This window comes from Electrona antarctica, assembly GCF_951216825.1.
Source record: "Electrona antarctica genome assembly, chromosome: 14".
Lineage (NCBI taxonomy): Eukaryota > Metazoa > Chordata > Actinopteri > Myctophiformes > Myctophidae > Electrona > Electrona antarctica.
Window position 1 is genome coordinate 33686040 of NC_136795.1, and position 12343 is coordinate 33698382.

The 12343-nt window shown below is 43.7% G+C and overlaps 1 protein-coding gene across 2 annotated transcripts in view; it reads left to right on the plus strand.

The window, feature by feature from the left end:
* Nucleotides 1-202: 202 nt before the first annotated feature.
* lasp1 (LIM and SH3 protein 1) overlaps nt 203-12343 on the plus strand; it is a 35824-nt gene continuing 23683 nt past the window's right edge. The window contains exon 1 of one of the 2 annotated variants that reach the window (XM_079520104.1): nt 203-780. In XM_079520104.1, the coding sequence (XP_079376230.1) occupies nt 712-780 (69 nt within the window). In that variant the 5' untranslated portion in view covers nt 203-711. The remainder of the gene's footprint in view (nt 781-12343) is intronic. The other variant, XM_079520105.1, reaches the window with a different exon arrangement.

The following is a 12343-nucleotide window of genomic DNA, read 5'->3' on the forward strand; positions in this document are numbered from 1 at the left end:
TCTCAAGTAGGACACAGGGCGAACGTGGCAAAAAGAAAAATAGATAAAGATCATATGATTTAGGTGTCAGAGTGTGTTACAGTTACAGTGTGTAGACATTTAACTAAATGGAAGCCCGGATAGTGTACAAATGGAAGGAAGGGGGCCCTGTGGGTCCATTTCAGTTCCATTCAGGACCTACTCTCAGGGTTAACGTGATTTACTGACTGTGCACAGCACAACACAGGCCAGGGCACCGCCGCCTCCATGAAACACACAAACGCTAAAATCCCCCAATTCACAAAATCAGACAACGAGAGAGAAAAACACTTCCCCGCTCCCAGGAACAGTCAGTGAACCTCCTCCCACCCTGCTCCTCCTGTTGCCTTCTCCTTCTCTTCCTTTTCTCATCGTCTTTCTCAGGAGCGCGTGGTGGTTGGGGAAGAGAGAGAGAGAGAGAGAGATCGCGCTTTTCCGTTCCGTGTCTGGTTGGTGACTGACAGCCAGCTGTGAGATTAACGTACAACACCACGGACATACAACAACAAGCTCTTCGCGGATTCCATTATTCAAAACTGTACAGCGATATTTCTCAACGCTACTGGCACCGCTACGCTTGGACTGGAGGAAAACCGCTCGACTGTATTAGTATAGTCTGTGTATTATTTACAGTACTGCATTTACATTATATTGAGTTGTTAGCTAGCTAACCCAGAAGAGCATTCCTCCAACATGAACCCGTTGTGTGGCAGATGTAATCGAGTCGTGTACCCCACGGAAAAAGTGAATTGTCTGGACAAGGTAAGAAAAGGCGTTGCTTTTTTTCCCTTTCGCCTTTGAAAATAAAGTGTTTTTAATTGTAGTTCTAATCGTACTTGTAGTTTTTTGTGTTGTTTTTACACCCGAAGGAATTCTTCTAGGCCGTTTTGTGAATGACTTGAACATCCATTAGGACAGGTATGTCGCTAGCTAGGCAAGCTAACGTAGGTTACACAGCTAGCAGTTAGCCACCATCGCTAGCCGTGTACATCAAGGCGGACCCCTGTTATTAAAATCCCCCCAGCTGTTGATGTGATCCGACTTGGATGCTTGTTACCAGACAGTATTATTTTTGATCAAACGAAGGCCATATATTGATGCTGCATACGCCATAACATCATCACTTAAACAAATACCTAAAAATGCTTCACAAAATTCTTCCTGCCCTGTCTGGGCCTGTATGGACTGTCTGGTTCCACACTATACTTGATGTATTGATGAGTAAATAACAGTTAACGACATTCCTTTTGTGGAAGAACTCCCTTCAGTTATAACGTTGGGTCATATTGTTAGACCATTTATGATAAATATCAACAACTTCCTTGTTAGATTCACTTTATGACCCAAATTGCATTCCGTCCGGGACGAACATGCATTGGTTTTGGGAGATGTGTCAAATAAAACGACCCAATTCAAGGTGAAGTATTATTTGTTTGTGTCATTACCACATGAGCTGAGCCCCAGTGTCCCTGGGGGGAAATTTGCCGAAAATACCAAGATTTTTGAGAATACATTTGGTGTAGATGGGGGGGGGGGAAAGCTGCAATCCAGAACTTAAATGTGTCAGTTGAGACACATAGGTCTGTTTTACTAAGAATAGAAGGTTTAAGTGGTTAAACATTAGCCTAATCTGTGCCCAGGTAGTAATCTAACCAACCCGATCCATACTCACTTCAGACAGTGAAGTCACTCAAATAGCAGCTACCCTTGAGTTCGTTTTTTACAGAAATATATCATTTCCTGAAAGATTCCGTGTCTATGCTTGAGTTCTGAAATTAAGGTTTCTACATGTAATATGATTTTGTTGTTAGGCATATGGTATATTGATTGCTAAATGAAACCGTTGACACCATAACCTTTTTGATAACTGTTACATTATGTAAAGCATTAGCCTATATGTACTGGATGTATGCATAAGATATTCTATGGGGATCTATTTATTGAGATATGATTCGAATTTTTTGTATGTGTGTTGGACATGATGTGGTGCTAGGGACAAGCAGACAATTTGTCTAATGGACATCCAAACGGTCATTCAGAATCAATCCCTGTCAAGAGGTCCTTCCTTATCTATTGGGGTCGATAGATGGAGGGGTGGGAATAGAGGAAAACACATTATCTAAAGTAACATTACCACTTGATTGGATGTCTTGATGCTCAGTTGCATGCATCAGGTTTTGAATGCACCATGACTCATGGTTCCCACAAAGTGCAGTGGAATGGAATTTAATGATGGTATATTTGTTTCAGCATGCCTCGGCATGTAACAAAACACAAACAACCAGCAAAAAAACAAACTATTTATGCTCAAAGAGCCAGGAGATACTATTAATGAATGGTCTGTCACAAGTGGATCTTCTTAAATGTGTTGTGGAATCTGCCCTGAGCAGGGTGCATTCCAGCAGACAGACACTCCCATAAAACGTGCTCTGTCAGAGGCCCACTGCTGTCCTTTCTTCTCGGAGACATGCACAGGAGCAACGCTAGAGGAGTCTGTCTTTGCTGCCATTGCGCATCAGCGCTCACCCAATAGACACACTAAACACCCTCCTCTTCCCTCTGTGGCTCTTGCACTGGCTGCCCTTCTAGTTTTCTTAAAGCAGTCGAGATTGCAGTGTCTGGGGATCTTCTTTTTTGAAAAGCTGATGCTGGCTCAGTTGAGGGAAGCGGATTCTTAGACAGTTACTGCTAATGCTGCTGCTATGGCTTCTGCTGCGGCATTGGTTAGGTTATCCTATATCCATAGCCACAAAATTGAATAAATTTACCTGGAAATATCTTCCTGTCATCATGGGATTCTGTGCACAGCCCATGCCACAGTCTTGCTGGTCTGTCAACCACCATTCCTGTACAGCTGGGCAGGGCTCAGCAAGAGGAGGGGGCAGTTGAGGACGTGGAAAAGGCAGGAAGTGACTGATAGGTGAGACTTTTGATGAAGAATACTATGTCTGCTTCTCTTGCCTTCAGTAGTTGGGGTGTTTGTTGGTGCCTTATGAAAATTAAAGAGCTGCTTGTTTGTTTTTCACATTGTAAATAAATAATGTAAGGCTCAGTTTTATCACCATACAAGTATCTGTGGGCTGCTGAACTGTGGACAGCTGTTGAAGTTGGGCCAAAGGAACTTGGAAGGATGAGGGAATGGAGACAATAGCGTCATTCATTATTGGCATTGCATAATATGTGAACCATACTAGTACAACATGGGCCATCAGAAAGTTCATGTTTTTAGAAGGAGTGGATGTGATTTTGGTTGTGGCAGTAGTGGCTCGTGATTGAGTCATGTTGATATTAAAGCTGCAATCCATAACCATAATCCATAATTATTGTCCTAACAGGGATTTGAACGGTCAGGGGAGATATTTTCACCATGAGATTATCCAACCACTGCGCACATAAATTCTGGATTGCAGCTTTAATGTTCATTTGTGAGACACAGAATTAATTTAGTTAATTAACTAGTTATCAAGTGTTTAGGTCTCTCATTGAAACTATAACCACTCTGTGACAGTCAATAGTACTACTTATTTCATGGCCTGGCCTACTAGGTTGGGTGTAGTCTGTTTCTAGGATAGCAACTAACTACTGTGTTTCAGTGAAATTCCTGAAATTTGGATAATATTAATATAATATGTAGAATTTGAATTATCCTGATTCTATTTACATAGTTAAAACATCTGTTTCTGTTCTGCAGTGGGAAGGAAACAAGGTAACTATTTTGTACAAAGCACTGGGGCTGCGCCTGTGCATTAAAACTCTTTTGTGTTTGATCATAATATAGGTACTGCACACACTGTGTTAGTACTGGACTGGTATGTTTGTTTTTGTCTTCACAGCTAGCCTAGCATTACAATTGATCTGGTTGGGGTGCAAGCAAGCATGAGCGGCAGGAGAGAGCACCTAATTTCGGCTGCTCTCTGAGTTTCATGAAACTGCTGAAGAAGAGAGGTTGATGTTCTAATGATATCTTTCCCTTGCCGCAGCTCCAGTCTTTGTCATTTGTGGGGGGGAAAAGCTTAAACATTTTAAACCTGGTAGTGTCTATTTTGGGGAAGTCATTATAGGCTAAAAAAAAAGTAAGAAAAAGATAAATCACAATTTGTTTTTATAATGGCAAATCACAATTTATTTATTCATTTTATATATATTTACAAATCTATTGATTTATATATATTTTTTTACAAATCTATTGATTTTTGCACAGACAACAAAAACGGTATTGTGAAAGGTCTGTTTTTTACAAAATCAAATATGAAACAAACAAAAAAACGCTGAGCAATGAAAACACCATTAAACAGAGAGGAGGGGGAGTTTCTGTTCAAGACTAGTCAGTGAGTTCTTCTATGACGGTGCCAATGTGGTTACAAGCTCTCAAGTTATCACCTTGCATGGAGGTGTCACCATGCTACGCATTGACACATTGCTATGTGCGATGCATTATGAGCTTGTAAGTGGTTAATAACAGTGAGCCACATCCTTGCTGATTTATTGGTAAAACCATAGGGTGAGGCATTATTGTAATGTCATTCTTTATTTCGGAACCCCATTAGCTGCCACCAAAGCATGAACTGCTCTTACTTCTGCAAAGATCTGACAATCTAATCTAACAAATCTGTGAGTGTGAGATGATATCACATACATATAACACAACATATAACACAACATAATTATAACATGGAACAATCTTTACTATAAGACGATAAAGTTAAAAAGGGGGAAAAAAAGCATGGCGACTACCCATCACATTACATTCCATCAAGGTTATTCAGGTCAGTTAATTAACATTAGGGTTATTGATCGGGATCCGATGGTAATTCCGACGGAGCATTAGTCCGACATGCAGGAACGTTCGGACTAGCGATCGAACATGCGCTGCTCCTGTGCTTGCGGTTATGGTTAGGTTAGGGTTTGAGGTAGGTTGTCTGTCGGACCAATAATAGTGTCGGGGGAACAAATTTGCAACCTTTACTAGATTTCTTTAGGTGATCACATGGGCTTTTGTTCGATAGTGATCCATGTTTTTCTATGCGGTTTCTCATACTTTGTGGACATGTGGATGGATGTTTTTCCTGTGGTACCAGTTTTGCAATGTCTGTTGGCTAGCCTAAATTTAGATGTAGTATTCTGAGAGCTGATTCATGTTGTCCAAATAAAATGCCATATGAGGTTGGAGTCAGAGCAGCCATTACGAGTCACCTCCTGATGACTGTCAAAACCAACAACAACCCGAGGAAGTAACTCCTGGTTGTCAGTTAGAAGTCAGGTGCTTCTTCTTCATCAGAAGAGGAACTTACAATAGATTGGAATACAATACACAGGTGAATGCTCTTCCCTGCAGTCTCCCTCCACAAGTCAAAATATTTGAGATGGAAGACAAAGTGACAGTTGTCCACATCTAGCCTGGAAACCAGATACATCTGCCACAGGAAAAATAAATCCCTGGGAAGATTGAGCCTCAGTTTGAATTACATTTCGCTCACCCCAGAGTTGTGGGTGACCAATCGGAGCCCACCATTCAAAGTGAGACTTTTTTGCTGTGACGTTGGAATCTGTTTGTAACCACCCCTTAGATATGAGGGCAAACTGTTCAGAAAGTTACTAGTGGTTCAAACCTTTTCTCAGAAATCTCTTGTTGTTTTATATTCCAATGGCTCAGTGCTGAGTAGGACTGGAGTGGTTTGTGTTGTGTGAAGTAATGGTAGATTGTAGTATTTACTGTCAAATCATGGCTGGCTGTCTGCTAATAAAATGTTTCCACCATACACATTGATTCAATTCTAAATGTTTTTTTTTTTGTGGCTTTCGCCTTTATTTTATATTATTTTATGGAGGGACAGACAGTAGGCTGACAGGAAATGGGGAGAGAGATGGGGGGGAAGACATGCAGTAAAGGCCGCCGGGATCGGGACTCGAACCCGCGGCACACTGCCAGACTGGATTACCAGCCAAGGTGCCTGGACCGCTGAGCCATGGCCCAGGCCACATTGATTCAAATCAGGGACTGGAATCAATGGGCCTCATTCACAAAGCTTGAGTACGAACAGACGCTTTTCATATACACGATGAGAGCAATATTTCATAAACTTTTCAGCGGATCCATTGCACAAGGAGTTTTAGTTACCATGTCACTCTGATGATACTGCCTCTTATGCACCTTGGGTAATGGGTATAATATAATAAGTATTATTTGACCAGCATTGGGAAATTAACACCATCCTTTTGTAGGGATGGTTTCCTAAGTCTAAGAATGATATATTAAGGGCGATAGTTTTACCCCATGGGCGCAATGCCACCTCATCAGTGGTTCGATTCCTGGCCAGCCGGACCATTAAATGGTCCTTCAGCAAATGTAGCTGAAGGTCATTCCCTGCCTCTATCCACTGTCTGTGTGACAAAAAATGTCTTACTGACACAGCTTTATTTAGCGCAATGGTCAATCGCTTCCTTTTGGTAGTATCATACAATGCGTCTTGCTTAGTCCCTTTTTAATTATGTTTTTATTTTATTTATTTAATTCCACAATTTTGTAACGTATTTTTTACCTGGTGCCTAAATCCAGGGGGCTACTCTCCCTCTGGCGGTGCGTCGCTGCATCTCGCAACATCTTACCATAACACAGAAGACAGACTGCTGCTATATTATTATATCACAACATAATGTTATATTGATATTCATTGGACAGGTGGAAAACTGTAGTTAGTGACGCATTACTTTACCTGGGTTATCTTCTGATAGTTATACTTGAATGTCCACATGAAAGATGAATGAAATAATAATCCCGTTTAGTGTTTCATTAGCGCGAGCGTGACAAAATAGGCTACAGCTGTTGTTACGCAGCTGCTGCTCGCTCAACACACACAAATACCAAGGATTCGACAGTGATGTCACCGTTATGCTATGCAACACGAAAGTAGCAAGGACTCTAAGCTGTTTATACCACAGTTGGTGAAATCACTGACGAAACCGTGGTATCTTTATGCTAACAAGTCAACCTTCCACCGCTGTTTGGAAAATCCTGATGACGCAAGGTTCTAGATTCATGGCCCGTCCCTTCTTGCGTACCGGTGGCAAATATGCTGCGTACCGGCACCAGTCAGCGTACCAATGGTTGGGAACCTCTGCCCTAGGACCAAGGGGACATGGGGAGAATATGCAAACAGCACACAGAAAAGGCCCTTTCACCAACCCCACCTAGGGTATCTGGGCGCTGATGACGTGGAGCAAAGAACACTCCCACAGCAGGATTCCCTGCTGAGAATCGAACCCGGGACCTTCTAGCTCTGAGGCAACAGCGCTACCGACTGAGTTAGTTGCTCGAACTGCCAAGTTGCTGCGACTGGTCTCTTATACAGGTTCTGTCCAAGGCAAACTTTCTCTTCATCCTTATATGAGAGGAGGTTGTCAGGCTGAGCATGCAGCATGTTCACTCTTGAGCGGAGAAGTCCCTGCTGACGTGCATGCATCATACCCAGCAACAGATAGCCCTCCATACTGTACACACATTTTAACACATTTTATGTCCACACAAAGGATATGCATACAAGGACACGAATATTATAGGTGCATTAGAGTTACATCTGCAAAGTCATGCCATGTGTTTTCATGATAGGCATGTCACTCTGAACTCTATGGGTATACTGTTGTAACAGCGTCTCCATATGACGGCTGCCAATTATAGCAGACACGACAATTTTTTGCCTTCTTTTAGGGCATCCCAAGTTGTTGTCACCTTCTAACAACCAGTCTGTGCGTATGCCCTAGGATGTGCACACACACACACACACACACACAGTCTCTCACACACACACACACACACACACACACACACACACACACACACACACACACACACACACACACACGCGTACGTGTAGACACATACACCCTGAAGCAGCACTGATGCAGGACGACAGTCCTGATATTATGGGTGAATTATTTCTAGGGCTCCGTCTCTGCAGTGGCCTGGATTTCCAGATGACTGCCAGATCCCGCCTCACCACCCAATAGCAAGGGGTCTGGAGTTGTTGGATTTGGCTTGGCCACTGCTTGATAGCCTTTCTTCTTTTACTTGGGAGCTCAACCCTAGCCCAACCCCCTTCCTCTTTCTTGTTCTCTTCCCTCTTCCTTCAGCTCTACATTCACCTGATAGGGTCATGGGATCTGTGTGGACTGCGGTGGGGATTGTCCTGGTGGAATGTGGGTCGGCAGGTTGGACTAGGTTCAAGAATTGTTGAGTAAATACTGGAGTTCAGCATACCTGCACTCTGGAAGCAACCCAAGGCAAATATTTACACTGGGAACCAACAGGAGGATCAAAGTCCGCGCTCAGCTGATCAGCTCACCTTGAATCACACCCTCCAGGATTAGCATTCACGCCTCTCTATTAGAAGTACACTCCGTTTTGTTTATGATTACAGATTTATGGAACCATCATCAAGGGAAATATCAGATTGGGCCGTTGTACGACAGGTAGATGGACTGACTACTGTGCCTTACTGCAGTGCCTTCTAAGATAGCAACTGGCTGCCTTAGCTGAAAATAAGGACATTTTTAATCTTAGCTGCCTGCTTATGGTTGGTGTTCTGATTCTGAAATGGGATTTGGTGTTGCAGCGATATAGTCAGAAGAACAGAGTGGAGGAGGAAAGAGCAACATGATGTGTCCATCTGTGACTCCTGCAGTCGTTGATTGTTATGTACTGTATTGTGAGCCATTAGTTTGCATTCTAGGGTTTGGCCCAACGGAGATGGCTGTGCAGATCAGAGCTCCACTGACCATAACTCAAAGCCTGTGTCCAGTAGGGGCCACCCCCTTTTGTCTGGCCCAATGTGCCATTACGTCTATTAAAGCCACACACACTACGACTACGCGGTCCCCTTGTTGACACATACCATCCAGGGTGGTCTATTGCATCCAGAGAGAACAAAGTACACCATTCTTCTAGCCAGACTATTGTCCCATTCCCGAATGTTTAAAATGCATGGACAAGGACATAGGCTTTTCTGGGATCCTTCCTGAGTTAAATGCTTTATCGTAATGATTATCACAGTGCTATCATTGATAGGAGTGGGATGATGGTGGCTGTCATTCCCCGACTGCCTCAGCAGGCCTCATCTTGATGATTTATTGTTGGCCCGATATCAGTGCTATAGCACGTGTGTTATCAACCTGTATCTGTTCACAAAAGTGGAATGATAGATACGTCTGTCTGACAATCCAGACCCCCATTCCATCGTAAGATTGCATAAAATGTAATATGCGTTCATTGCGTTGTATGTGTGTGGGGACATTATTCTTTTACATGCTCTTGTAATTTTACATTTCTCTTGTTTTCATGGTCTTCAGGGCTGTTTCGTTTGGAAATGAGTGTGTACACACTGTAAAATCTTCAGTGCTAATTTAATTATTTATTACACCGAGTTAAATGAACCGTGAACACTGAGAATTTTAGTGTGGGCAATTGTTGCTGAAAGTGATAAAGAGTTTGAGAAAGAATGAGAGGGATGGGAGAACGCCCTGAGGCCATGTTAAGGACTCCCTCTATTGCTCTCTTTTCTTTCTCCTTATGCACTCTTCCCTCCCTTCCCTAGATGATAGCAGGAGCAGCCAGATCATTGCCTCACTCCTCCCTGGTGTTTCTCTTCTATACCATCTCGCTCTCACCCCATTTCTCTCCTTCCTTTCATGTTCTGTCACCCCTTCAGCTATTCTACTTGCCCCCTCCTCTTTATCCTAGGCCCCTTTCTGAGCCCTCAGGCTGCAGATCAGCCTTGTGCCAAATCGGAGAGGGAGGCAAGGCTCTTACGAGGACATGAAATAGATGGACAGACAGACGCAGGCCTGCAGAGAGGAACAGACGTATTGAGAGCAGAGAGAAACAATGGCACTGAGACCAAGCTGGGCATGGGAACAGTTTTTTTAAGTGGCACACCAGGCACACAGTCAGAAGAAACAGTGTTGTTTTTTGTATGTAGCTTGAATGGATAGGAATCAAGAGGTGAAACAAAGAAAACGGTGCTTTGTGTGCATGCAGCTCAGTGGCCTTGTGGTTAGAGTGTCCGCCCTGAAACTGGGAGGTCGGGGTTCGATCCCCGGCCGGGTCATACCAAAGACTGTAAAAATGGGACCCAATGCCTCCCTGCTTGACACTCGGCATCAAAGGGTTCGATTGGGGGTCAAATCTACTAATCAAATGATTCCCGAGCGCGGCGCACGCTACAGCTCCTTGGCTGTGGCTCACCGCTCCAAGAAATGGGTCAAATGCGGAGAACAAATTTCACTGCGGTAACGTGTGTGACAAATCGTACGACTTTGACTTTGACTTTGACTTTGACTTTGCATATTACGCTGTGAAGACCTCCTAAATAGGTGTGAAGATTAAGAAGTAGAAAATAGCAACGTTATGGCTAGATGATGATGTTGATGCATGGCTTTGCCACCACGTGATTGCAGACACGCTGGTGCTGCTAGCCTCCTGAGAAGTTGGGTTATAAATAACTCCTTTACATCTGAGAGGGAGAGAAAGGGAAGAAGTTTGGATTCCCTTAATCCTCCAACAAGCCTCCCCTCTGTCTCTCTGCAAGTCTCTCTAACTGTAAAATCAGCACCCATACTGTACTCATCTGTGTGTTGACATGTTTGCTCATGCAGCAGACATTTCCAGACAAATGTGACAGATGCCATGTCGCCTAGCTCAAATCCAAAATGTGCTGAAATATGTGATGTAACTTTTGGCTTAGAAAATAGTAAACTGGGTGGGCATATTACCAAATGGAGAAGTAGCACTTACATTCTCAAACTCCAGCTGTTTAGTGTTTATGCTTCTGTCTGTGTCTGATGTGTGCATCTCTAAATTCACAAAACCTGTCTGACTGTGTGTGACTGTCCCAGGCATAACTCGGGTACTGTGTGTGACTGTCCCAGGCATAACTCGGGTACTGTGTGTGACTGTCCCAGGCATAACTCGGGTACTGTGTGTGACTGTCCCAGGCATAACTCGGGTACTGTGTGTGACTGTCCCAGGCATAACTCGGGTACTGTGTGTGACTGTCCCAGGCATAACTCGGGTACTGTGTGTGACTGTCCCAGGCATAACTCGGGTACTGTCTGACTGTGTGTGACTGTCCCAGGCATAACTCGGGTACTGTCCTGTCTGACTGTGTGTGACTGTCCCAGGCATAACTCAGGTACTGCATCCACAGGGGAAATTTGGTTGCCCACAAGGGGCGCAGAGCAATTAGGGGTTAAAGGACACTTCAACACATTGTTGGCCCTGCCTGGAATCGTACTTTGGACAACTGGGTACTGCAGTTCCCCAGGCAAGGCAGGCATGCTTTCTCACAATTCAGCTATGCCACCCCCTTAGAACTTGGCGTGTGTGTGGGAGTGGGAATTTGCTCAGACCAACTGTTGTGAACAACAACAAAAAAAAAACAGTATGTATCTGTCTGTCCGTGGGTCTGTGGAGGACGCAATGAACCTATTTAGAGTTAGGTTAGGTATCGGCTTCTCTCATTGGTAAACCAACCCATCGGCTTCACAGCAGTTTTTTGGGGGGGATGTCGGGGATCAGGTACAACGAGTACAACAGGTACAACGAGTCTCTGATGACAAGTACAGCAAGTGCAACGGGAAATGCATGAACAGGAGGTTGGCCATGCATTTGTAACTTTCATCTTTCCCATTATGCTCCTGACTTGCATCATTTCCAAGTAGGCCGGTGGCTATTTATAAATCACCCATTGATTGTAATATCTGACGTTATTCGTACTGTGGTAACACTGGACTGGGTACTCTACTCAGTCCACTGCATAATTGGTTGGGGATGTATTCCTGACTTACATCTTTACAGAATTGCATGCCCTTGAGTAGCTAGTAGTAATTGAACACTCTGTAATGTAATGTAATGTCCTGTAGTGTACAGTACAGTGAAACAAAATAATGTACTTAACAAAAATGAAAAAAGTCACAAGGCATGAACACTTTCCAACTGTTCGCCGGACACTTACGTAGGTGTCACTGTGTGCATATGGGTTGAGACCTCTCATCTCTCCACTTCAAGGGGATTGTCACATGCAACAGGTCTCTGTCCTGAAACAGCATGGTCTGCTGCCTTTCAGATATACTTTTGTAAATCTCATCCTCATGCCATCATTTTCCGGTTTTATACAATTGTTGTCAGCTTGTGTAGCTGTAATAGTTAATCATTAGAAACTACAATCGCCTGGCCGGCTGCTAATGAAAGGCAAACAATAAATGTTCAAATCACTCCACAATGAAAGTGTGTGTGTGTGTGTGTGTGTGTGTGTGTGTGTGTGTGGGGGGCTCC